Source organism: Tursiops truncatus, chromosome 2 (genome assembly GCF_011762595.2).
Source record: "Tursiops truncatus isolate mTurTru1 chromosome 2, mTurTru1.mat.Y, whole genome shotgun sequence".
Lineage (NCBI taxonomy): Eukaryota > Metazoa > Chordata > Mammalia > Artiodactyla > Delphinidae > Tursiops > Tursiops truncatus.
Window position 1 is genome coordinate 104932814 of NC_047035.1, and position 26505 is coordinate 104959318.

At 49.4% G+C, this 26505-nt stretch overlaps 1 protein-coding gene across 9 annotated transcripts in view; it reads left to right on the top strand.

The window, feature by feature from the left end:
- Nucleotides 1–26505, top strand: part of TLN2 (talin 2) — a 446949-nt gene that overhangs the window by 389905 nt on the left and 30539 nt on the right. For all 9 annotated transcript variants that reach the window (XM_073801108.1, XM_073801106.1, XM_033851753.2 and 6 more), the window contains 7 exons: nt 5431–5577; nt 11101–11267; nt 12209–12392; nt 15782–15907; nt 16109–16225; nt 18407–18592; nt 22909–23016. In XM_073801108.1, coding sequence (XP_073657209.1) covers nt 5431–5577; nt 11101–11267; nt 12209–12392; nt 15782–15907; nt 16109–16225; nt 18407–18592; nt 22909–23016 — 1035 coding nt within the window. The remainder of the gene's footprint in view (nt 1–5430; nt 5578–11100; nt 11268–12208; nt 12393–15781; nt 15908–16108; nt 16226–18406; nt 18593–22908; nt 23017–26505) is intronic.

Below are 26505 nucleotides of genomic sequence, written 5' to 3' on the forward strand. Positions count from 1 at the left end.
GCACAATAGCAAGTTACTCTAGGTACTGGCCCTGCCCTTGTAGCAGCTGTGTTTCCGTTAAGGTTTCCCCTTTTCGTGGTTACATCTTGAGATGTGTTTTACATTCCAGACACACAAGCAGTGTGACCTGGAGTGAAAAGGAGCAGAAAGAATATAAAATTACCAGTGGCTTGCAAAGGAAAATTCTTTGTGTGCGTTTGCCAGACAGATATTTGGGGGAAAACTGAGAAGGTTAGGAGATCCCTGAAGCAATGTAGTTTTTTTATTCCAAGGCTGTGGAATTGTTTGTATACCCAAGAGGGCCCTACATCACAGCATGTGAAAATATTTATATCCAGGGCAAGTAAAAAGCCTCCCCCTTCACTGCGGTCCTGCAGTCTGCTGTGCCAAGTCAGCATTTTGGTCTTTTCCAGGATGTGACAATGACAGGAAAAGTCCTAGCTCTGCCCTCTGCACATCGAGCTGGAGCTGTATCTGCTCGTTTTTCCATGGAAATTCAAACTTTTGCTAACGTCCCTGTGATAACTTCTTTCCCCAGAAAAGTTAAAACCCTCCAACGGCTTTGCAATTTATGACGAGTTTCCTCTTTAAAAAAAAAAAAAAAAAGAAAAAAACGTAGATACCATGAGCCACAGGCTTCTAAATGTAAATGCCGGAGAAAAGGTTTAGTGACGATGGTGCCGTCTCTGAGGACACGTTGCCATAACCACGTATAATGCTGCGTATTAAAAGCTGGCAGGAACGTTTGTTAGGAGCCTGCGGTGAGAAGCACAGGCCTCTCCCCGCAGATGAGATGGCTGTCTGCTCTAGACTTTTATCTGAAACTTTCCACTCCAAGGCACGCTTTCTGTAGGTGGGAGAGTGACGTCCTGCTTCTGCTCCACACACTGGTTTTTCCTGCCATATTTTCTAAGGAGAAACTGTGGTTTGTCAGATAACATCCATTCTTGCCTTTCCAACTTCCACAAGCTCTCCCAGGCAAATTATACTTGACCTGGTTTCAGATGTAATTGATCTTAAAGCCTGAGAATAATCTGTACGTTTTGTTTAGTTTTAGGCAGTACAGATGATGGATCAGTGTTTCTTAGACCCCCCTCCAATTGAAATGAGAGCCAGAACTTCATGAAGGCCAGGCTTCTAATTTCCCTCAAGGCACAAAACCAGGAGACAATCTTCTCCATTTTACTTTTATTTGGGCAGGAAGGGGGAATTGAGGGTTTTTCTTGAGGTTCAAGTATTGCTTTACTCAAGTTGCCAATTTCAAACTCCAAGTTTTATGTCTTGGAGCAACATTCCTTTATAATAAATACTGGTGGGAAGTTGGATCATTCGGGGGTGGGGGGTTGGGGGCTGGTCATGTTTGCTGAGAAGTTTAGTGTTGCTTTGAGAAGCTTAGCTTTTTTAAAGCCCTTATCTGAAACAGCCTTAAAAATGCATTCCCTTCTAGGATGTTCCTCCAGCAGTACAAAATGTTCTATGAAATTGCAGTAACGTAGAGTATGTTGATTCTGGGGTCCTTCACTTAAGTGCCCTAGCTAACCCGTGTGCCGGTGGAGAAGGGTAGGAATACACGAGCTGTTCATCCAGTCGATACGGGGCGCAGATACTATGCTGGGCGCCGGCCCATATGCCCCACAACTGCAAGCGTGTGAGGCGAGAGTCATTCATCCTTCCCCATTTCACAGATAAGCAAACCAAGGAGACTCTGGGAGCTCTGTGAAATCGCCCAGGACCACACAGCTACAACAGTTAGTGTTGAAGCCCCCTTTTAAATAACTTTTTGGAATAAGTGAACGTTTCAAGTAAGTAAATAAAAAGGTAACAGGTCGATATGTAGAAAAGTCAGGATTCAAACCCAGGTTTGTCGGGCATCACAATCCTTGCTCTTTGCCCTGCACCAAGATGCTTCTTTTCGCAATAGTGAGCATTCATGTGTCACTTTGTACTTGCTGAGACTCTGTACGTGTACCTTCCATTTGGTCGTCCACAGCCCTGGGAAGTGGGCAGGGCAGGTTTCTGTGTCGCAGGTGAGGAAACCAAGTCCCCATGAGGCTAGTGTGCTCACCCAGAGTCTGGTGGCCAGGAGAGGGCAGAGCTAGAAGCAAGGCCTGTGGTCCTTTCTGCTGCCCAGGTGGGTGATGGGTTGAGAGCAGGGGTGGGGCTGGCATCCTGCGATCCCTTCCTGTTACATTCAGCCCTCTGAGCCTGTGAAAATAAGCGAGTGAAGCTTATTTCAAAACTAGTCCTTCATAATACGGTATCTCTCCTGCATGCGTCCGTATAGGATCATGCAGCCACATCTGCCAGAGGTTTGTGTAGCCAAGCCTCGGGGGGTTCTCCCGGCATGTGCGAGGTAACTGTGTGACCTGGCACAGACTGAGACTCTAGGACCAAGCCCTGGGTTGACTGAGAACTCCAAAGCTTTTGCAACTGTTGCATTTGTTTGTTTTCATCCCTTTGCTTTCTGGTGCTGGTCTCCCTCGGGCTTCCTAACTGGAATTTCATCCCTGATGACCACCGTGCCAGCTCCACGGTTGCATTTACAGGATCCCTTGCTACATGCATGATGTCATCTCCAAGAAGGAGGCTGAGCGTCAGGAGGCTGGGCTGTGTTTTTTATAGCGGAGCCTTTTGAGGGGCTGAGGGAGCATGAGAGTGCAGTGGGGTTGTCTTCCCACTGTTTATCACATCTGTCCATAGGTTTCAGGTTTGCGACAGCTCGGGAACGGGTGCCTTCTCCCTCCCACCCCCGGGGTGATTGGGGAGTGATTTAGGTGGCCTGTGGTTGTCCTAGTGCCCTGTTCTGCAAAGAGAAAGCTCAGGTTCGGCTCTGTGCAGGGGGCAGGAGGGGTGCAGGGAGAAGATTCTTCCAGAACCTGGCACAGGTCCGTTCTTTTCTGGCACAGTGGTTTCATACCCCCGGCCCAGCGAGGTGCCCTGGAAGTTCTGCGTCTGTTCGACTCAAGTTTCCCTTTTTAAACATAATGTCATTATTTATATAAAAACTGTTAGGAAAAGCAGCATGGGCTCTTGAACGTATTCTAGGCCAAAATGGTAACCCACTGGGGGCCACCCGTACCTTACCCTGGGCCGGTGGGTGGTTCTGTGCAGGCCTCAGGCTGGTGGAGCATCTGCCTTGCCTCCTGTGGTCGAGGAACTGTGAGAACACTCTTCCCTTTTGCTTTATACAAGTAACAGGATTCTCCACCCTGTGCAGCCAAGGCAAAATGCAGAAATGAGCTGGTGGCCGAGGCTGTAACTGGCCTTCATAACCCTGTCTTTGGATCACCGAGCCTCATGGTTGACTTTTTGGGTCAAGGATATAAATTTTAACTCATAAAGGAAGAGTATAGTAATAACAAATTACTTCCATTTTATATGTTGAGGTTCCATGAGCGATTTTACTGGGGGGTGGGAAAGGGTTCTGTTGCTAAGTGGAAAAAAAATCAAATCAGAAAAACACTGATCTGATTGGGATTGACATATATACACTAGTATGTATAAAATAGATAACTAATAAGAACCTGCTGTATAAAAAAATAAAATTAAAAAAAAAAACACTGATCTAATGGATAGAGCACCATGCTTGGGATGAAAGATTTGAATTCTCCTCTGGCTTTGCCAGGAACTGGCTGTGTGATCTTGGGCTAATCACATCACTTCTCTGGGCCTCAATCTCTTTATCTGTAAAATGGGGAGGCTGAACTCATAAGGTCTCTTTTATTTGAAAGTATGTGAATGTTTCTTCCTCCATTTCCCCCTTCCTTGACTTCCCCGTTGGCATCTTATCCTGTAGAGACCTGTGCTCATCCTTGACAGCAGAGCTCTTGCCTTTGTATTAGCTCTGACCCTTGAGTACTTAGGGTTACACTGTATGGGTCTGAAAAGCCTTGAGAGCCTGGTTGAGTTTAAAACTTCACTGGGGCATCCCCCTGCTTCAGCTTCACCTTGTGTTTAAACCAGTAAACATGCCCAGCAAAGAGATATACTTAAATGGCCTTGCCACTGCGTGGGCTGAATTCAAACCTCTCTAGTTCTCAGTGGCGGTCTTGATGCTGCGCTAGTCCAGATCTGTTTTCAGCGCTGTCGGGTTGCATGATCCTGGCGTGATGCCCGTGTCGTACTCCATGTGGAGATGGTCAGCAAGAAGCCCTGCCTGATTGCGAAGCTTTTGTAGTACCTGCTCATGTACGAATAGAAGACACCCCAAAGAGCAGAAGCTCAGCTTTCTGGGTCAGGAGAACGTTTTACCAAATGGACTTAAACATCCTTCGGGCCTTAAAGGGTTAAGGGAATAACCTTCTTCCCTGAAAGCAGTGTGTGTTTCAATAATAGAGTGAGCATTTGCAGCCCTCTCACACCTGGAATCGCCTTCCCTTAAACTCTGACTCTTAGGATGAGGTTGGAAGATAGCATCCAGGTGGCCCAAATTCCCAGGTGTGTGAAGTCCCAGGTTTTATTCACAAAACCTGGGCTCTTTTAGTAACTCTTCTTGAGAGACGCTGGAAGGATCAGCACACAGCTTCTAGCTACTGTGGATTCTTGAAAATAACGCTTAGCTTAGAGGTGTTTTGTTCCGTGTTTAGTTGCTTACCTGGGCTGTGTTGATCAGACCAAAATGAAAACTGATGTGAAACAAAGCCAGAAGAATGCAAGCTTTGGGCGGTGGAGGTGGAATTGACTACACCACAGAGATACCTGGCACCTTATCCATAGTGGAACTTATTTGGCTTCTTTTAGGCAAAGTACCTTTTATAATCACACAACCCAGGGGTCATTAAAAGAATGCATGCCTGCTAAGCCGGCAGCTCTAAACATGTAACTTTTTAAGGAAACCTCAACCTGGCTTGCTAGAAAGGGAACCTGGGCCCAGCATGGTTACTCTCCCTCTAGGGTACAGCTGAGGAAGGGGGCATTCTGGTTGGTAAACCTGGCAATTTTGCAAGAATCTGAACACTTTAAAATATGCTTTATGCTAAAGCTCTATATTCTGAACTTCTAATTACCCCCTAGGGCTTTTGTGAGAAATCAATGAAATTAAATGCATTACCTGCCTCGAAGAGGCCCTGACACACGGTAGGGGCGCAGTGGTTGAATGAATAATGAAACACTGGTTGAATGAATAATCCCGCAGAGTTCATCTAATTAACATTCTTACCTAGTGGCTCAGGATACAGGTAGAGAAGTGCACCAGAAAAGGTAACAAATATTATTAAGCTTGCTTACTGGGGGCTGCGGGTATCTTACAGTCTCTAAAGCAGGAAGCAAAATCAACCAAATTCCATAGTTCACCAAACACAGCCTCCTAATAGCAGTGGAATTTCCCCAGCCAGGCTCCCCTAGGATGTAAGAGAAATTTTCCACGTAGGGAAGACCTCGATGGCAGGGCCATCATGCTTCCCCCTCCCCACCCCGGGCCTGCCTCCACAGATCGGCTTCCAGATTCGCACTCGGGTGCAGGACCTGGGCCACGGCTGCATCTTCCTGGTGCAGAAGGCGGGGGCCCTCCAGGTGTGCCCCACGGACAGCTACACCAAAAGGGAGCTGATCGAGTGTGCCCGCGCGGTCACAGAGAAGGTAAGGAGCAGCCCTCAGGGCAGGCGGGACCCGCCGAGACCAGGGACAGACCAGGAAACTAAGCCAAACACCAGCCAGCTGGGTCAGATCTGATCGTCTTCCCTCCCACCCAGGGTCTTCCCGGGGCCGGGGCACATCAGGCAGCTGGGGGTGATCTGTGGTCCTGAGAAACTGAGAACGTGAGAGGGACAGTCCCAGAGAGGTCAGGGCCCTGGCGGTCAACTTGGAAGGCTCTCCTGTGGACAGACTGGCCAGGTGGTGTCCCAAGTCACAGCCAGTGCCAGGAGCCGCTCCCTGCAACCCCTTTGCACACTTTTGCCGCCAGACTCCCTTCTCAGAGAGGCTCCCAGGTGCTGGGGGTGAGTAAGAAGGACCCACAGCTCCTCTTTATTTCCAGATGAGACAGTGCAGTGAGGAGGGTTAGCACCCTCGAAGTCACATGGCACCGTGGTTGGAGAGCAGGAAGTGGCAGGAAGTTTTCTGACTCTGTCGGCAGCTGTCTGTAGAGAGAATCACATAGCGTGGTGCGTCGGACTCTAGGGTCTCAGCTAAGCTACTTCACCCTGCCAAGCCTCAACTTCTCCATCAGTAAAGGGAGGATGAAGAAATAGAATATCTGGCCTACGGGGTGTGTGGATTACATGCAGCTCTACAGGTCAAAGAGCCTGGCACAGTACCAGGTGCACTGTTCAACGTTTAGTCAATTCTAGGCACTGTTCCCTGTCTCTGTCCTCCAACACTCCCTTCTCCCTGGAAGTTTTCCATGGTTCACAGCGCCCCGTTCTGAACATCCCTTCATTCCCAGTAGTTCCTTGACTCTCCCGCAGTTTGCTGATGGTTTTGCTTGGCTTATTTCTCAGAGTCATTTTTCAGGGCAGCTGCTGTGCAGGCCGTTTGAGGTGCCGGTGGCAGCATCCGTGCTTTGCTGGTGTTTCCCTCTCCTTCACTTGGGTCGCAGGACAGCTCTGCACCATTGAGAAGCTTGGCAGCAGGACTTGAGGGGTGGGAGGGGGACCATCCCCTGGAAACTGCCTGGACAGAGGCTGCTCTGTACGAAGCCCCTCGCCACAGCCGGACATCAGTCTTCCGCAGCCCACAGGACTGTCCAGGCCTCCCTGGCCTCCCCAGGATGAGGAAATAAATCTCTCAGCTCGAGGAAGGCCCTCTCCCTCCTTTGAAAGCCCTTCCTTGTTGTTGAAGTTACTCGTGCCAAGTTCCCCCGTAGGAAACCTTGGAACAGGAACACGAGGGAGGAAAGGAGGGGGTCCAAGCTGCGTGGTGCTAGTGAGCGTGGCCAAGCAGCCTGGTCTTCCTGAGCTGGCCTCCGTCTTACTGCTCCTCCAGCAGAGGATCCCTGACCCAGGACACCAGGAAGAGGGGTCAGAGGCAGGGGGTCGGCTTGGGCAGAGCACCTAGCCTTTTGGGCAGTTTCCTGCTACATCCCTCTGCCCTGCTCATCTCCTGCCCTGCCATCTCCACCTGCCGTCTTTCTTACCTGTCTAGGTGCATCTGTGTGATTGTCTCCAGCCAGGAGGGCAGACCCAAAAGGGCAAGAGAGGGGGTGGGTGAGGAAGGAAGGAGGGGGCTTGTGTGGCAGGAACGCGGGGGGAGGCCTGGGAGATGGGATCCAGTTGTGAAGGGAGCTCAGCTCCTCTCCACAGCAGGGGACAGCTGTCCCCACAGGTGTGGTGGGTCCAGCTTGCCTTGTAGGAAGGTGTCTTTAGGGACATGAGGGTGCACTGGAGCGGTGACAGGTGCCAGCAGAGCGTTTCTGGCATGGAAGGCACTGGAGTGAACGCCTTAACCAACCTGCTGGTGGCAGGTGATGGTGCGAGGGAGTGGTAGGTGGAGAGTTTACACAAGGGGGTCCTCTCTGGGGTCCACTATGAAGAACTCCTAGACAAGAGGCAGCCAAGGGAAGGAGTGACAAGTGTTAGCAGAGGGCTGTTCCACAGAAAACCTGATCAGAGGGGACAGAAACAGCCACACCTTTTACGGGAGCCCAACCCTTATCCCTCTCTGTGATTTCAGAAACATCAAGTAGAGTAGCATGTACCCTCTAGTCAACCCTTATTACCTGCCTAGTCATTTACATGTATTTTTCCACCACTTACTCCTCCCATCAACCGTGACTGGCAAGAAGTAATAGCCCCCTTTTCCAGATGAGGAATCAGACGCGGAGAGGTGAAACAGCCTGCCCAAGTCGTGTAGCCAGCAAATGGCAGTGCTCTGATTCAGGCAGGCTGTTGACGCCAAACTGTGCTGCTAACCCCTGAGCCGCATTGACTCCCGGAGAGAAAATTCACTGTTCTGTTTTGTTGTACCTTTTTTTTTTTTTCCAGTTTTATTCAAGTATAATTCACATACAGCACTGTTTAAGTTTAGGTTGCACAGCATCATGCTTTCTTATGTATGTCATGAAATGATTACAATAAGTTTAGTTAACATCCCTCATCTCATATCAATACAAAAAGTATACATGTCTATATATCTTTTCATTGTGATAAGAACTCTTAGGATTTTAACAGCTTTCATAAAGATCACAAAGCAGTGTTAACTATAGTCATCGTGTTGTGCATTGCATCCCTAGGACTTTCTGAAAACTGGAAGTTCGTGCCTTTTGACCACCTTCCTTCAATCTCACCACCACCCCACCCTACCCCACCCCCCTGCCATAACCACAAATCTGACCTCTTTTTCTATGAGTTTGATTGTTTTTTTGTTTTGTTTTCGTGTTTATTCAATTTATTTAGACTAAAACGAAAACAGTTCACCCATTTCTCCTACCCTTCATCCCCCGCCTCTGGCAAGCACCAGTCTGTTCTCTCTATCTATGAGCTTGGTGTTTGTTTTTGGTTTAAGATTCCACATAAAAGAGAGGTCATGCAGTATTTGTCTTTCTCTGACTTATTTCAGTTAGCATAATGCCTTTGATGTCCATTCATGTTGTGGAAAATGGCAAGATTTCATTCTTATTTATGGCTGAATAATATTCCATTGTGTATATGTACCACATTTTCTTTATCCATTCATCCATTGATGGACACTTGGGTTTTCTCCTTGTCTTGGCTACTGTAAATAGTGCTACAGTGAACATGGGGGCACATATATCTTTTTGAGTTAGTATTTTCATTTTCTTTGAATAAATACCCAAAAGTAAAATTGTGGGATCACATGATAGTTCTATGTTTAATGTTTTGAGGAACCTCCATACTGTTTTTCATATAGGGCTGCACCAATTTTTATTCCCACCAAAGGTGTGTAAGGGTTCACTTTCCTCTACATCTTTGCCAACACTTGTTACTTCATTTTGATAATTAACATTCTGACAGATGTAAGGTGATATCTCATTGTGGTTTTGATTTGCATTTCCCTGACAATTATGTGGAGCATATTTGCATGTGCCTGTTGGCCGTCTGTGTATCTTTTTTGGAAAAATATCCATTGAGATATTCTTCCCATTTTTAAAATCAGATTTTTTTTTTTTGCTATTGAGTCGTATGAGTTCTTTATATGTTTACCAGATATATGATTTGCACATATCAATATTTTCTCCCATTCAGTAGATTGCCTTTTCATTTTGTTGGTGGTTTCCTTTCCTGTGCAGAAACTTTTTAGTTTGATATAGTCCCACTTGTTTATTTTTGCTTTTGTTTCTTGTGCTTTTGGTGTCAGTTTCATTGCAAAGACCCAAGACCTATGTCAAAGAAGTGACCAGCTATATTTTCTTCTAGGGGTTTCAGGTCTTACATTCAGGTCTTATATTTCATCCGTTTTGAGTTAATTTTTGTGTATAGTGTACGATAATGGTCCAGTTTGATTCTTTTGCATGTGGCTGTCCAGTTTTCTCAACACCATTTATTGAACAGACTGTTCTTTCCCCATTGTATATCCTTGGCTCCTTTGTCATAAATTAATTGATCAGATATGAATGGGTTTATTTCTGGACTGTCTATTCCATTGATTTACGTGTCTTTTTTTATGCCATTACCATACTGTTTTAATTACTGTTGCTTTGTGATATAGTTTGAAATCAGAAAGCATTATGCCTCCAGTTTTGTTCTTCTTTCTCAAAATTGCTTTGGCTATTTGGGATCTTTTATGGTTCCGTACAAATTTTAGGATTGTTTGTTCATTTTCTGTGAAAAATGCCATTTTACTTTTTTTTTTTTTTTTTTTTGGCTGCGTTGGGTCTTCGTTGCTGCGCACAGGCTTTCTTTAGTTGCAGTGAGCAGGGGCTACTCTTCATTGCAGTGCGCAGGCTTCTCGTGGTGGCTTCTCTTGTGGAGCATGGGCTCTAGACGTGCAGGCTTCAGTAGTCATGGCACGTGGACTCAGTAGTTGTGGCTCGTGGGCTCTAGAGCGCAGGCTCAATAGTTGTGACACACAGTCTTAGTTGCTCCATGGCATGTGGGATCTTCCCAGACCAGGGCTTGAACCCGTGTCCCCTGCATTGGCAGGCAGATTCTTAACCACTGCGCCACCAGGAAAGCCCCCATTTTAATTTTGATCAGAATTGCATTGAATTGCATACTGGTTTTGGTAGTGTTTTATACTACCAAACTACTATTTTAACAATATTCTTCTAATCCATGAGCACAGAATATCTTTTCATTTATTTGTGCCTTCTTCAATTTCTTTCTTTGATGTCTTGTAGTTTTCAATATACAGGTCTTTCACCTCCTTGGTTAAATTTATTCCTAGATATTCTGTTCTTTTTGATGCGATTGTAAATGGGATTGTTTTCTTAATTTCTCTTTCTGATGTTTGTTGTTAGTGTATAGACACACAATAGATTTTTGTTTATTGATTTTGTATCCTGCAAGTTTGCTGAAATCATTTATTCTAAATTTTTTTTTTTTATGGAGTCATCAGGGTTTTCTACATAAAATATCATGTCATCTGCAGGTTGTGACAGTTTTCCTTCTTTCCAGTTTGGATGACTTTTATTTCTTGTCTAAAACTTTTAGCTTTTCACCTTTGAATACGATGTTAGCTATTGGCTTGTCGTATGTGGACTTTATTATACTGAGGTGTGTTCTTTCTATACCCAGTCGGTTGAGGGTTTTTATCATAAACAGCTGTTGAATTTTGTCAGATGCTTTTTCTGCATTTATTAAGATGACTGTATGATTTTTACCCTTCGTTTTGTAAATGTGGTGTATCACATTGACTGATATGTGGATGTTGAACCATCCTTGCATCCCTGGAATAAATCCCCCTTGATCATGGTGTGTGATACTTCTACTGTATTGTTGAGTTCGGTTTGCTGATATTTTGTTGAGGATGTTTGCATCTGTGTTTATCGGGGATATTGTCCTGTAATTTTATTTTCTTGTGGTATCCTTGCCTGGTTTTGGTATCAGAGTAATTTTGGCCTCATAAAATGAGTTTGGAAGAGTTTCCTCCTCTTCTATTTTTTGAGCATTCTTTGCAGTGTTTCCTTTTTTTTGTAGTCTGAAAACCTATGGGTTATATTTTCTCCGTCTTCCACGCCCCCTGACATTTCCTCTCTGCCTATAGGTGTCCTTGGTGCTATCAGCTCTCCAAGCTGGGAACAAGGGGACCCAGGCATGTATCACAGCTGCCACTGCTGTGTCTGGGATCATTGCCGACCTGGACACCACCATTATGTTTGCAACTGCAGGGACCCTGAACGCAGAGAACAACGAGACCTTTGCAGACCACAGGTATGGGAGTGAAGGCTGTCCTGTGGGCTCCTGGATGGGGAGAGGTTCAGTATGGCCTGATGGACTTTGGAGATGCTGCCCAAGAGCCAGAAATGTGGTTATCCACTTTGATTTCAACAGGACGCTCAAGTGGGGGAAGTGACCCACGTAATCAAAATAAGTGCCTTTTCTCAACTGCAAACAGAGTTGTGTTCCAGCTTTGCCTCTCACAGCCTAAATCCAGTCTGCTCCAGCAGAGGATAGCTTTTTGATCTTTTTGCTTTCTAAGCTAAAAAGCTGTGCCCCTGATTTTTTTCACCATCCCTAGTAGGACTGGTAGTGGCCCAGGCAGGCATGTAGCTCTTACCTAAGTGAACAGTCAAGCTCCGAGCCTGCTGTCTCTCCCGGGCTCTGAGACTCTGCTTCAGAGGCTGGTACCAGGGTCTCGTTTGCTGCTGGAGACCCCACATATCCTCGCCACATGTCCAGCACCTTTCTTCCTCTCTCTTCAGCCCCAGGACTGGGCGGGGGAGGAGATTCCCAGTGCCCTGTCACCCCTTCCAGAACCCAGCCCCTTGGGCTGCGATGTCCAGGGCAAGGTCCCCTGACCCATGTGTCCTCACAGGTCTCTGTAACTATGAAGTATTTTCAGGGATAGTGGGAACCACAGGGAAGAAGCTACAGGGTGGGGGGAAGGGGGCCAAACTGATGAGCCTGAATCTTTAATTGAAGCTTTACCATTAATCGACTATGTGAGTTCTGGGCTGACTTTCCTCTCCTCTCTCCTAATTCTCTTACATGGAAGATGAGAGCCTCCTATTAAGGGAGGAGTAACGCATCACCTCTCTTCTTCAGTGGCCTTTAACAAAAGCCCGTAGAGGGGTTTCTTTTCCTCCTAACTACCAGCGACCAAGCTCTGCCCTTTGTCTCTCCTCCTCCCCACACTCTCCCGCCTTTCTCAGGGAGAACATTCTGAAGACAGCCAAGGCCTTGGTGGAAGACACGAAATTGCTGGTTTCGGGGGCTGCATCCACTCCAGACAAGCTGGCCCAGGCAGCCCAGTCCTCGGCAGCCACCATCACCCAGCTAGCCGAGGTGGTCAAGCTGGGGGCCGCCAGCCTGGGCTCTGACGACCCCGAGACCCAGGTAGGTACGGGCGGGCCTCGTGGTCCCACAGGCACTGTGCGCCAGGCCTCAGAAGAAAGCAATGGCAAAATAGGAACTTTGGGTGTGGACAACATGTGCACGGGTGCGTCTGTGGTTTGAGGACTGGTAGGAAGCAGTCATCTAGGCAGGATAGTGGCATGGACTGTGGTGTGGCCGTGGCTATGGAGATAAGCCAGAAGATTTGAGAGGAGTCTATAAAGAAGACTCAGTCGGGCTTGGTAAACGACTGGACGCAGTGAGCGTTGGAGATGAGGGAGAGAGGGGAGGCCGGGAGGACTGCGCGTTTCAGGCTAGATCAGTGAATGGATGGTGGCTTCATGTACCCAGCTGGGGCTCCCTGGAGGGAGGGCTGCCCCGGGCTGAGATGCAGGTGAGTTCGCTTTGCAGCGTGTTGCATTGGAAGTTCCAGAGAGACTCAGGGAGAACAGGTGTGTAGGCTTGAGCCTGCTCAGTTTGGGGGATGTGGATGTAGGGGTTCTTGGCCGACAGACAGTGACTGCATCCACTGTCTGTGGAAGGAAGAGGAGAAGGGATCAAGACAGAGCTGAGGAATCCACTATTTAGGACCATCTTCAGGAGAAAGAGATACCTAAGGAGACTGAGAAGCAGCAGCCACTGGTAGGAGGAAAGCCAGGGGCCTGATGTGAAGAGGAAGGAGTGCTGCAAGCCACCAGAGAGGCAGCCAAGGCAGCAAGAAAGATGAAGGTCTGAGAGCCCAGCCCAGGGCCTTGGAGGGCAGTGGCCACCCAGCCAGGGCTGTGAGTGAGCAGTGGCCAGATGCGGGGGAAGGAAGGAAGCCAGTGTGTATAGACGCCCCACTTGAAAAGTTTGGCTCTAAGGGGAGGAGAGAGAGAGGAGCTGAGGGCCAGGGAAGGGCTCCGCGCTCTGTGACTCTCTGCTTTGGATTTAGCCACTTCGCTGCTATTACCTACCTGGTCCTTGGTTCCCCAGCCTAGACCATCAGCTCCTCAAGGACAGGATTCATGGTTTAGTGATCTTTGAAACCTACACACCAAGCACTGCTCTCACACATCGTAGATGCCCAACAGAGCAGTTCAGCTCTTGCTGAGCTAACAGCCAACCGTGGCCGTCATTGATGGATTCTCCCCACTCCCGAGTGCAAAACTTAAAAATCCCTCTGCTGTTTCAACCCCAGTGTGGTAAACACTTCAGTTTTCGCTGCTTAAACCATACTCAGTAAACAAGCCTATGCGGCCCATTTGGACACACTGGAGAGAGAACCTCCTACCATCCAGCGCCAGGGTTGACGACAGCTACTTTCCGGTGAGCACAGGGCCACCAGCTTTGCTCCCACACGGCTGTGACCCTTCCCTTCCTGATGTCCTCCGCTGGAGCGGAGCTCCGTAAAGGAAACATTCCGTCTGTTGGCTTTTTACTCCTTCTGCTGGCTTTCTCTTTGATAACATCAGAGCTCAGACTGGCTGCCTCCGGAATGCGAAACACTCACAGAAGTCTGCCTGGGTATTGTTCTTACCCCCATGGAGGAAGGAAAAGCTACAAAACGCCTCAGTGGGGATGGAACCCACACTTTCCCCTACCTAGTCCGGCTCAACTTGGAATGAATCAGCTGGGAGGATTTAAATCTTTGGATACAGAGAAACGTATCGAATTGCTTAGAGATTTAAACTCCCAAATGGTCTAGATGTCCTAGGGCCCAACTTCTTTTGAGACCGCCCGTGGGAGATGTCTCCTCAGAAAAGTGTGCCCACTCGCTGGTCGCTGTGCAGTGACCCGGGATGGGACAGTGTACGCCAGGTGTCAGCAGCACACCTGCCCGCTGCGCCTCCCTGTGGTGGTCCCCGCCATTAGCCCTCCCTCACGAGCCCCATCACAGCCCGACCTGCCCTGTGGTTTCAGAGGTTGGCAGAGGTCCCGTGCACCCTGTGGGTGAGAAGCCACGGGATAAAGACAGGGAGAGTTGGGAGGCTGGGCAGTCATGGCGTGGCTGTGCCTGCAGGTTCTGGGACGCTAGAGTTTCTAAGACATTTTCACGTCCATTATTCAGTTGATCCTGCCAGCAGTGCAGTAAAGGGGTAGGGCTGGCACTGCTCACCCCATTTGTAGATGAAGAGCCAGGGCCATAGAGCGTCATACAGTGTGGAGGTGAAGACCGTGGCCCTTGTGATCACACTGACCAGAGTCTGAATCCCAACCTTGCCATTCCCAGCGTCTGCCGGTGTGGACACGAGCAACGTAGTTCCCACTCACAATGGCAGTGATGAGGGTTAAATAAGATAACGTGCATTGTGCTTGGCTCGGCCCCTGGAACACTGCCCTCAACGAAGGGAAGTTGTTGTTCTAGAAGTAGGAGTTGTTATTGTAGCTGCTGGACCCAGAAGACTTAAATGTAATACCCAATATCATGTAATTCCTAAATATGCCTGGTACTTGAGATTCCAAATGTAACACACAGAAGAAGTGGCCTATGGTCTCTGTTCAGTTAGAAGAGTGAAGATACTGTGTTCCATCCGGTGTTACATGGGTACACATCTGTATATTCACCCATTCTGTGAGTACTTGCTGAGTGCCCACTACACGCCAGGTCCTGTCCCGAGTGCAGAACACAACAGACAGAAGACCCGGCCGGCCCTCCTACAGCTTCCATCCAAGTCGAGGAAGAAGACAGATGGTGTATAAGTGAATAAATAATAAAGTAATTCCACATACTGCTAAGTGCTATAAATAAAACAGGGCAAGCTGAGGGAGTTTCAGTGGGGGTGGGCTTATAGCTAGAGTGGTCAGGAAGGGTCTCTGAGGACATGACATTTGAGCTGAGACCTGAAGGATGGAAAAAGCCGGGTTCCAGACAGAGAGGGGAGCAAGAGCAGAGGCCCTGAGGTTGGAATGAGGGAGGATTTCCAACAGGGAAGAAAGACAGACCCACATGCCTGTAACATGCTGAGTGAGTCAGGATCCCAGGAACCAAGTCTGGGGATGCAGGTGGGCTGCCACGGAGGCCTTGCAGGCCAGGGCAGGAGGCTTGCGTTTTGTTCTCAGTGGTTTTGGTGACCAGTTCCAGGCACAGGTGCGTGGCATGGCGTCTCGGCGTGTCTGCTCAGCTGCCCTCATCCTTTCATAGGCAGCATGTCAGCAGAGCCGCCACCAAGGCGGTGTTTCTGAATATGCTACATCTAGCGGAGTCCCGCTCTCTGGCTCAGCATCTGACTTCCTTAGGGAGCTTCTTCAAGTCTGCAATCTGGTTTTCCCCCCAGCCTCGCATCAGAGTCTCCAAGGCTGGTTCCTGGGGATTCTCCTGTGCTGCAGGCTTGGGAGCTGCTGATGGAGAGCCTGCTCTTGGACTGTGCTCCTGGAGCAGCCTGCTCACCCGGGCCCATGCTGTCTTTCAGGTGGTGTTGATCAATGCCATCAAAGACGTGGCTAAGGCCCTCTCAGATCTCATTGGTGCTACCAAGGGAGCTGCCAGCAAGCCCGCCGATGACCCCTCCATGTACCAGCTCAAGGGGGCTGCCAAGGTAGAGTGGAGCCCCAATTAGGGGCAAGCGTGCCAGGGGTGCTGCAGTGAGAGATGCACGCTCGAGAGTATTGGAGGATGTGCATCTGAGCTCCTTTCTCACATAGAGGTGCTGGTACTCGTGGCATTAGATCTGGAACTAAAAGGAGGGATGGGACCTCAGCACACTCCCTATTTTCTCTTGACATCTCTTCCCATGCAGGTGATGGTGACCAATGTCACCTCCCTCCTCAAGACCGTGAAGGCGGTGGAGGACGAGGCCACCCGGGGCACACGGGCGCTTGAGGCCACCATCGAGTACATGAAGCAGGAGCTCACGGTAAGGAGCCGCCAGTCACCTCCCTCAGGCTCCGCATCCAGCAGCTGACCCCAGTGCAGCTTCTCTGAGACTTCTAGCATAAAGAGGTTTTACCTGGAACACCTGAGCTAGGGAGGCCCACTTGCCTGCCTGCTGGTACGTTTGTATCATGGAGACCCCATGTGAAACTGACCTCTGAGTTTGGCTAGGATCAATTTGTAATTGTAGTTAAATGAATTAATGTATGGCTTGGGACCATTCGGGTTAAATTCCACTAAAATTGCAGCATGAAACGAAAGTGCTCCAGAAGAGTCCTGGTAAAGGGAAAATTCAGTGTAGCCGCTTGCCCTCGCCTTGAGCTCAAACGGTGTATACACTGTGCAGCCACGTAGCCCCTGCTGGTTCCCGTTGCCATTGGCAACAGCTCACGCTGCTGCACATGTACGGATTTGGGAGTCTGAGGTTGGCTATTAGGAAAACCTGGATGCCTTTACCTGGGACACTTCCCTTTAACATCAGGCTTCCTTCTGTGTGAGGTGTCTGATCTCAGAGACACTGACCCCATGTTCGCTCTTACCTTGTTCCACTGTCGTAGAGCGAGGGTGTCCTGGTGATACACTATGATTGTCTCCTGTTCTTTTGATCCTGAGACAATTGTGGATTGAATCATCCTTATCCCTAGAAATAGAAATATGCTGAAAATGAGTAGTTTCAAACTGAGATTTCTTTTTAATGGGAGGTCTGATTCAGCTTCTCTTTTGGAAGAAGGCGTCTTTAGAGGGTCACCTGTGAGGGCCACAAGCCGCTGAAGGGCAGCAGTAGAGACAAGCAATTCTGTTGGGTTTTGCTGGTGGAGGCTCGGGTTCTCTTGTCCTGTTTTTAATGAATCCGACCTTGGTTGGTGTTGTGCTCAGTTCTCACATGGAGAAGAAACTAAAAAATACAGGCCTTAAGGCTGCTGCCTGGCGCTAACCTGCTTGCACGGGCTGGGGGCTTCTTACCAAAAGTCTGGACACACATTCTGACAGGTGTGGGTGGGCCTAATGGTGGCAACCGAAGCGATTTGAAATTTGGAGCTCTCTTGGGAAATTACAGACACATGGTCGACCTAAGTATACCGATGTGGTTTAGAATTGACCCAGACTGTGCATTTTCGTGGGCACAGGAGGTTTCCAAAGGAGCATGTGTCCCGAGACCCACGTTAGTGTGGAGGGCTCTGTCCATGTTCATTCCACTGCGGCATTCAGGGGTGGCCCTGGGCGGCCTGACGGTAGCTGTTCATTTTTAGGGGAGTAGTGATGTTTAACGGTGGTTGGCACATGGCAGGGATGCTGGCTGGGTCCTCCTTTCTGCTTCCAGGAAGACTTCCCTGCTGAAACGTGGCTGCCTAGGGCAGAAGACAGAGCAGCCCCACCTGGTTCGGGATTCCTCGTGTACAGGGACAGCCAGGGCACCCATCACTCATGGTAGAACCATGGCAGATGGGCTGGAAGCAGAAACGGCTGGCTTGGCTGGCAGGTGGCACTTTAATGTGGGATATTCACTTACCATGGCTAATTTATTTCAGCTTCTCTAAAGGGGGGTGTGTGTGTGTGTGTGATTAAAGAATTCACAGCGTCAACGTGGCACACTCAACCTGAACACCTCCACACAATTAGGCAGTTATATTTGTAAGAAAGGCTAAGAATAGAAGAAACCGAACGCTTCATTTCCCCCAGCCCCACACTCTTTTAAAGAGAGAGAACTGAGTCCAGAGCAATGCATCCAGGTCAGTCGTGCCCTGGAACCAGCAACTGGGCTGCGGAGTTTCTGGGAACTACCGAAGCAGGAGCAGGAGTGGGCCAGGAGAACTGGGAAGCCGCACGACGCCGCCCGTACCCCACCCCGGTGGGGGTGAGTGGGTAACGAATACACACTGAGTGTCAGTTTCCGAAGGCAAACAAGTTAATGCTGTGGGTCGTTCTCCCTCCCCACGTCGTCCCCATGAATGCCGAGTACAGGTGTGTGAGGCTTATGCACGCCGGAATCTTGAAAGCAAGAATGATATTACTGTATTCACATTTCTAATTTCCTGCCCTCTGACGGCTTCTTCCCGTGGCTGGCTTGGTTTTCAGACACTGAGCCGCAGCCGGTAGGGGAGGCATAAGTTATTTCTGTCCTTCCCTTTTTGATTTTTTCAGCACTTCGATTTCTAACTTCCAGGTATTCCAGTCCAAAGAGGTACCTGAAAAGACATCATCACCTGAAGAATCCATCAGGATGACCAAAGGCATCACCATGGCAACAGCCAAAGCCGTGGCAGCTGGGAACTCGTGTCGACAGGAGGACGTGATTGCCACCGCCAACCTGAGCCGGAAGGCCGTGTCAGATATGTTGACGGCTTGCAAGGTAAAGGCCTTGGCGTCGTTTGGGGTGGGTAGGGTAGTGTTCGTTCACGGTTGAGCTGTTGGGTTCAGTTTGGAGAGGAGGAGGGGCTGGCCACGTGTAGAAGGGAGCCGCTCGGTACCTTAACCTGTGTGTGTAATAGGCTACGCGGGAAGGCAGGTGTGCCCGTCAGCCCCCGGGAGGTGACTCTGCGGGCAGGTTTGTGTCTGAGAGGGCATGGAGTAGGCTTGCCGACTGACCCTCCCACTTTACCTCTCAGTTCTTCCTGAATAGGCGGACACCTTCTTCCAGGGGCTGTAGTGGAGGCCGCTCTGGCAGTAGTAAAGCGGGCGTGTGACATTTTGTTCCAGGCCCTTCAAAGGAAAACCACACCCCTTGTCAGCCTGCACCCTTTCCTGCTTCCATAGGTCAGCAGCCATTCTGCCCCCGGAGGGGTGTTACCATAATTGGGTGAGGCAGTGAGTGAGAGGAACCAGACAGAACGTCAGGGATCTGCCTTTTTGCTCTCTGTGCCAGACGTCTTGGAGCAGCTCCTCTGATCCTTGGGGAGACAGTGGGGGCCACTGCCCTAAGCCAGTGCTCATGGAAGGAGCTGGGGAGACCTGAGCTTTATGACCTTCACTTTATTTTTGATCTGTTAAGCCAAAGAGCCGTAAGAGCCTCCCATTGAGCACCTCCACCCCAGCCCTCCATCCTTCTAGGGACAGCTGTGGCCCAGGGACCCTGACTTCTGCTCCATGATGGACCGATGACCCCCCTGCCGTGGTGGGCAGATGGGGCTGAACCACAGAAAGGGAAGAGCAGCTGTTGCAGCTGGGTGTCCTCAGCAACAGGGCCCTTCTTTGTGGTACAGTGAGTTGTGGGGAGAGCTGGTGCGGGGTCGGACGATGGCCTCTCAGGTTCCTTGGCAAGGGTAGGGTGGGCTGGGGTCCCTGGGCAGAGGCAGGGGGAGGCAGCCAGGCTGAAGGGCTGGGTGTGGGGAAAAGCACCGCATTTCCTGGTCTCCTGGGTGTGGGGGAGGGTAGAGCATGGGGAACAGGGGTAGGCGGGGGGCGGGGGGGGGGGCAGAGGGCGGCAAGAGGGTTGGGCCACTGTCCTGAGGACCGAGTGCTCTGGGCCCGGGAGTTTAGACTCTCCTGAGGCCACAAGTACAGTTTTGATGCACTCAGTGGAATCTGCCCTGGCAGAAGCGATAATTCCCTGAAGGGGTTACGGCCTCCGTCAGAACAGTATTTACCAGGGACTTCCCTGGCAGTTCAGTGGCGAAGACTTAGCCTTCCAGTGCTGAGGGTGCGGGTTCAATCTCTGGTCAGGGAGGTAAGATCCCACATGCCACTGGGGCCAGGCCAAAAAAACAAAACATGAAAAACAGAAGCAATATTGTAACAAATTCAATAAAGACTTAAAAAATGGTCCACATCAAAAACAAACAAAAAACTCTTAAAAAAAAAAAAAAGAACAGTATTTACCAGCCAGATATGGCCTGAAGGCCACCATGGTGTATATGCAGGGCACCTCATAGTTTTGGAAGGGCTGGCGTGTATGTTCTGTCGTTCAATCCTAGATGGGAAGGGTAAAGGAATTCTCCTAATGTGAGCTTGCCAGAAAGGGCATGCAATAAGGACATATAGAAAGCCAGGGATGCCTACTGGTGGGTCAAGAAGGAACCCTCTGTGCCAAGCAGAGGGCCACGTGGCCATATTTGAACACCACCTTTGGGGCTGAGCAGGGCAGAAACGGAGGTGCAGTAGGTCCCATACTGACTCATCAGAGACAGGATTACGCTAATTGCTCCAGTGGGGATGCAGACTTCCCTATACCCTAAGTTTATTCTCGTGTCTGTTTCTTTCTCGTCTTCCTTTCATGTCCATACGTCTATGTCAGATACAATTTTATATCTCTGATTACAATTAATGTTATATGACTGTTTCTGCGTTACTAGCAGTCATTATAACTGACTCTTTATTGACCACAAAATACTCTGGTAATGAATATACTCTTTCCCCCACTATCAGATACTTAGATTGTCTGCAGTTTTTTTTAAATCATCAGCTTTACTGCAGTGAACATCTTTGGGTATATCTGTTTTTCCTGTGCCTTGGATGATATCCTTAGGCAGGCTCCCAGAAGTAGAATTAGGAGGTCAAATGGTGTGACATTCTAATTATTGCTCGATTGCTCTCCCCAAGGGCTCTACCAGGTTAGAGCCACCAGCCGTGACCAGCAGCTCCCGCACAGCTCTCAAGGAGGGCCTTGCACGTTACCTGCTGGAGGAGCATCATAGCCCTTGTCTTCCCCCAGTGGTGTCTCGTCGAACCAGACATGGGCTCTGTCCTCACACTTGGAGACACGGGGGCGAGGCTAATTAAAACGCAGGAGGGTAGTGTATATATGTCCATGCCACTCTCTCGCTCCGTCACAGCTTACCCTTCCCCCTCCCCATATCCTCAAGTCCATTCTCTAGTAGGTCTGTGTCTTTATTCCTGTTTTACCCCTAGGTTCTTCATGACATTTTTTTTTCTTAAATTCCACATATATGTGTTAGCATACAGTATTTGTCTTTCTCTTTCTGACTTGCTTCACTCTGTATGACAGACTGTAGGTCCATCCACCTCACTACAAATACCTCAATTTCGTTTCTTTTTATGGCTGAGTAATATTCCATTGTGTATATGTGCCACATCTTCTTTATCCATTCATCTGTGGATGGACACTTAGGTTGCTTCCACGTCCTGGCTATTGTAAATAGAGCTGCAATGAACATTTTGGTACATGACTCTTTTTGCATTATGGTTTTCTCAGGGTATATGCCCAGTAGTGTGGGAAGCAGCCGCATAGCACAGGGAGATCAGCTCGGTGCTTTGTGACCACCTAGAGGGGTGGGATAGGGAGGGTGGGAGGGAGGGAGACGCAAGAGGGAAGAGATATGGGAACATATGTATATGTATAACTGATTCACTTTGTTATAAAGCAGAAACTAACACACCATTGTAAAGCAATTATACTCCGATAAGGATGTAAAAAAATAAAAATAAAAAATTAATTTTAAAAAAACGCAGGAGGGGTTAAAGGCCTGGCCCGTTACTCCTCAGATGAATACAACCAGGCTCATAAGTGACAGATACTGGCCGCTCGAATTATCCCCACCCCTCTTGGGGTGGTTTGGGGGGTCAGGTAAGCGGAAATTTCCCAGGTGTTGCCCCCAACAGCTCCCAGTCCTGGGGAGAGGGATTTGACTGGAGGGAGCATGGAGGCGGGTCACGCTTCCCCTTCTGCCTTGACCTTTTATCCTAATGTGTAATTTGTATTTGTCCTGACTTGTGATTTATTTGCAGTTTTCTATTTTTTGTATTCTTGTAAGGCCCCTCGAGTTCTTTCCAGAGTGAGGTTGTAGAAGGAGGAAAGGCTAAATGGGTAGGGTTGCCAGACTGAGCAAATAAAAAGCAGACCACCCCATACTTATGCTAAAAGTTTTCATTGTTTATTCGAAATTCAAATGTAACTGAACGTTCTGTAGTTCATCTGGCAGCCCCGTGAATGGGCGTACCATCTGAAATGATATCTCACGCATGACTCAAGTGGGCAGGTCCCAAGTACAAGAAAAAAGGGCCAGATGCTGTGTTAACCATATGTCCTGGTCTGCTTATCTCAACGTGTATGATGCGAGATGAGTTATTTGTGGCACCTTTGAGAGTGCTGGGGAGCTCACTCTCTGAAGGTTCCCAGGAGCCAGTGAGCCCTGGTCGGGAGACTCACTGTGATTGCAGTGTGATCAGGTCACAGAGTGATGAGCCTGTGAACAGAGAGGGTTCTTCAGAATACTTCACGCTGCAGGAGTGAGAGAGGCTGATCCTGTTAAGCTGTAAGCCCTCTGCTGTAAGCCTCTTCTGTAAGCCCCAATCATGAATCTTTTTAGCACACGTGGAATTTCTTACCTTTCAATAAAAGATGCGGTGGGGGGGGGGGGGGGGGCATGAGGAGAAAGGAAGGAAAGAGGGGCCAGATTCACTTGCTTTTGTCTGCCTTCCAGGCACTAGAAAAAGCAAGACACAAAGTGTTGTCAGAGAACCTGCAGTGCAGATAGGTGGGAGGTATCAGGAGAATGTGGAGGAGAACCCCTCCTCTCTCCAGGGAGGCAGGGAAGGTTTCTCAGAGAGGTCACTGAAGGTAAAACAGGAGGAGTTCCAGATTCCAGGTCTCCTGCCTCTGGGTCTTGGGCTACACAGCACTGCTGGGCAAGTGACCCCACCTGGCTGCCTGGTCCACTTGCCACCTGGCTCTTCCTGTTTTAAGATGTCGATGTTCCTTTCTCTCTCCAGCAAGCATCCTATCACCCCGACGTCAGCGACGAGGTGCGCACCAGAGCGTTGCGGTACGGGACGGAGTGCACCCTCGGCTACCTGGACCTTCTGGAGCACGTCTTGGTGGTGAGGAGGGGCATGGGCCAGGCCAGGGCTGGGGAAGAGCTGATCCAGATGCAGAGCGTCCTTTCCTCGGGAAAACCCCTCTTAGAGCATCGCGCAGGCTCCACTTGCGAGGCTGGGACTGGACTGAGCTGAAAAGCCTCTCATATCACACTGCCCCAGCACACAAGATACAAGTGTAGTCTGGAGGGAGGTGCAGTTCGAATCCAGAGGAGCCTGGCTGTCTCGTTGCACCAAAGAGGCAAGACCAGCCTGAAAGAGCGGTGGGTAAGCAGAGTGAGAGGTGAAGCAGGTGGGACACACAGAGCCACCACTGAAAACAGATCAGGAGGTCCGGTCAGGAAAAACCCCAGTCCATCCTGCAAGGGCCAGGAAGGCTCCTAGAAGAGCCAGGCCAGCATCCGTGTTAGAAACATCACCAGTGCTACAGGAGACCTACTAGCCTCTTGCGATTTCCCCCAGTCCTCGAACCAGTGGCTCAGACCACATTGAGAATATGTCCAGTTCCATTTGTCTGATGACCTTCGAGCCTGCCGTGCCCACACGGAGCTGGGTTAATGTGGTGTACATCTGTCCCTGTCTAATCCTGGGAGCCACGTTTAAAACTGGGGAGTTCTGGGAGAGAGCTTGTTCAGGAGTCAGAGACACCCCAGAAGTGTCTCTTCTAAGTGTCCCTTCACTGCCCTTGCTCCTTTCTAAACCTAAAAGAAGGCGATCCAACAGGGCACTTTCAGATACACAGCACATGAACCTCAAAGATTATTAAGCCTTTCATTTGCTCTGCATTGACATTTATCTCTTTTTGTGCAACCACGTGAGGCTAGCAGGGCAAGGGAATGATCCAAGACCCAAAGAAGTTTGGCCCCTTGGTTGAGGTCACCCAGCTACTAATGACAGACCTGAGACCAAGTCCCAGCTCTGCTCGTTCTAGTATTTCACTGCCTTCTCCTTAAACTGAAATTACCTTCCGATGTTAAGCATTTCAGGTCTTTTAAGGGAACACTACTTTTATTCTTCGCCCAGGTAACCGTGGTCATTGCAAAAGAATATCTTTTGAGAGAGTGGCCAGTCTGGGGTTACTGACATTGGGCTCCCAAAGCCTGAACGCTCGTGAGTAGAAACCAGTGTATTGCTCGTGGGCCAAGGAGAAAACATCTTGGCCAGTCAGCGTTCGCAGGCACGAGCCTCCCCAACCAAGCCAGCTTGTCTGTGTTGGGATATGAGGTGTTCAGCCCGTGAGCATGCATAGCAGGAAATTTAGCGTAAGGAGAATGAAGCCAGCAAGGCTTCCACAAGGTATCTTTTTCTTGATGGGACCATCTATTCTAGGCACATGGGATCTTGTGACATCCGAACATTCGAAAGCAAAATAGCTTAGGTTTAGAATGCTTGAATTCAGATCCTGGCTGTGCCAAGTAAATAGTTGCATTACCACTGTCTTATCCGGGCTTCAGTTTGCTCAGATGTTAAGCCGCTGATTAAGGATTAAGTGAGGCTGTGGGGAGTCCAGGGCTCTGGCTGAGCTCATGTCTGCTGCACGCTTTGTTAAAATCCTCCTGGAAGGTGCCAGTCCTGGCTGAGCAGAGGTGCAGGGCTGCGGCAGCAGTGCCCTCCTAGCTTCCCAAGTGGGGGCTCTCCCCCAGCACCCATTTTTCCTTGTCTCTGTCTCTCATGCTTTGGTCTTCATCTTGTTCATTTGATACTGGCATCCTCCTATTACTCCCATGAAGGATCCTCACCTCACCCCTTTCATCCGGTTCCATTTCTCAGTTAAACCGTATTTTTTCCCCGCTCCTGTGTTTGTACCTGTGGCGCCAGTGTCGGTAGGTGCAGGCCCCTGCACACATTGGCTCTTGGTGAGCCGTTTAACGAGGATGTCCTGCGTCGGGGTCCACTTGCAGCGACGCCAGCTCCCCAAGTTGGGATGGAAAGGAGGCAGCAGCCTTCAAGGCGTACGGTGGAGTGAAGGTCTCGGGTTTCCCTCCTCTGCGCAAAGACAGCTTAGACCGGGGAGAGGAGTTCTCTCTTCATGAGGAAGGGCAGGTGCCAGCATTTGTCTTGAGAACCTTCTCCCAGGGGAGAAGGAGGAGGGAACCCTCAGAGGGTCCCCTTCTTGACCTCAAGCCACCTTTAGACCCTCTCTCAGTATCTGGGAGGCAGGTGTTGCATCCACCAAAGCACTTCCTCTCTCCACCTCCGCCCCTCTCCATGCCCACCCCATGTTGGTGAGCAGAAGAAGACAAGGCCTCCCGAGGCGGGTGTGGGTGGGTGGTTGGCCTCTTTGCCCCAAAGGAAGCTGAGGTGTCCGGGGCCTCCGTGGGAAGGCCTAGGAGCCATTCCCAGGATACACACTCAGAGACCCCAGCTTTACAGCCCCTTAGTTACTGTGCCAGGCATCAGGCCTAGTGATAATCAGCAGGTTCTTCTGGAACAGGAGGAAGGGCACATACCACAGGGAGACCCCACATCACGTGTGATTTGGGAGGTTTCGTGTGGGACCAGAGGTTGGCAGTAGGGGAGCTACCACTGCCTTCTTTTCCTGGACCCAACAAGAGCCATTGCACTTTACAGCCAGATGTGCTTCCCTGATGCGTCTTCCGTTATGAGTTCTTCCTGGTATTTACTAAAGAAACAGGACTCTGAAGTCTTACGTGTTTGCACACCGAATTCGGTTGATTGTGTGGTGGTTGATGTGTCTGTTAAAAGGCTGCCACCTGAATTTCCTTTCATCTTCCTCTACAGTTATTGTCATTGTAACTCGTAATTATGGCAATAATATAAATATCCTGTTTCTCCATAGCTGTTCTGAGATTTACGGTGTGAAAAATGCTGGTGCTAAAACGAAATCATTAATAGGAAGAAAAGCTAAATGACATGAAAACTTTTTTTTTTTTTTTTGCGGTACGCGCGCCTCTCACTGTTGCGGCCTCTCCCGTTGCGGAGCACAGGCTCCGGACGCGCAGGCTCAGCGGCAATGGCTCACGGGCCCAGCCGCTCCACGGCATGTGGGATCTTCCCGGACCGGGACACGAACCTGTGTCCCCTGCATCGGCAGGTGGACTCCCAACCCCTGTGCCACCAGAGAAGCCCGACATGAAAACTTTTATACAGCATCCAGAATTTGTCTCATCTTTTACCAGAAAGAGGTTTTTCCCTCTTTATGGTGACAAGTGCTGATGGTTCATCCAAGTAGATAAGAATGAAATCGCATCAAGTATTTGTTCATATTTCTATTCTTGTCTCTTTAGAGACCTACACATACTCTTTGAAGGGTATTTTCCAATAAAAATATAGGAAGGAGACATCCAGGGGATTATCATAAACATGAAAAAATACCAGTTCCTAACTGAAAACGGTAGAACCTCTGTGACAGCGTTCTGTCCCCTAAGCTGCAGACATTAGCAGTTTCCTTGGGCCTGCAACTGAAAATAAGCTCACAGTTCCCATCATGAGCCCTCACTCCTTCTCCAAAGCAGACTTGAAAGAAATCTG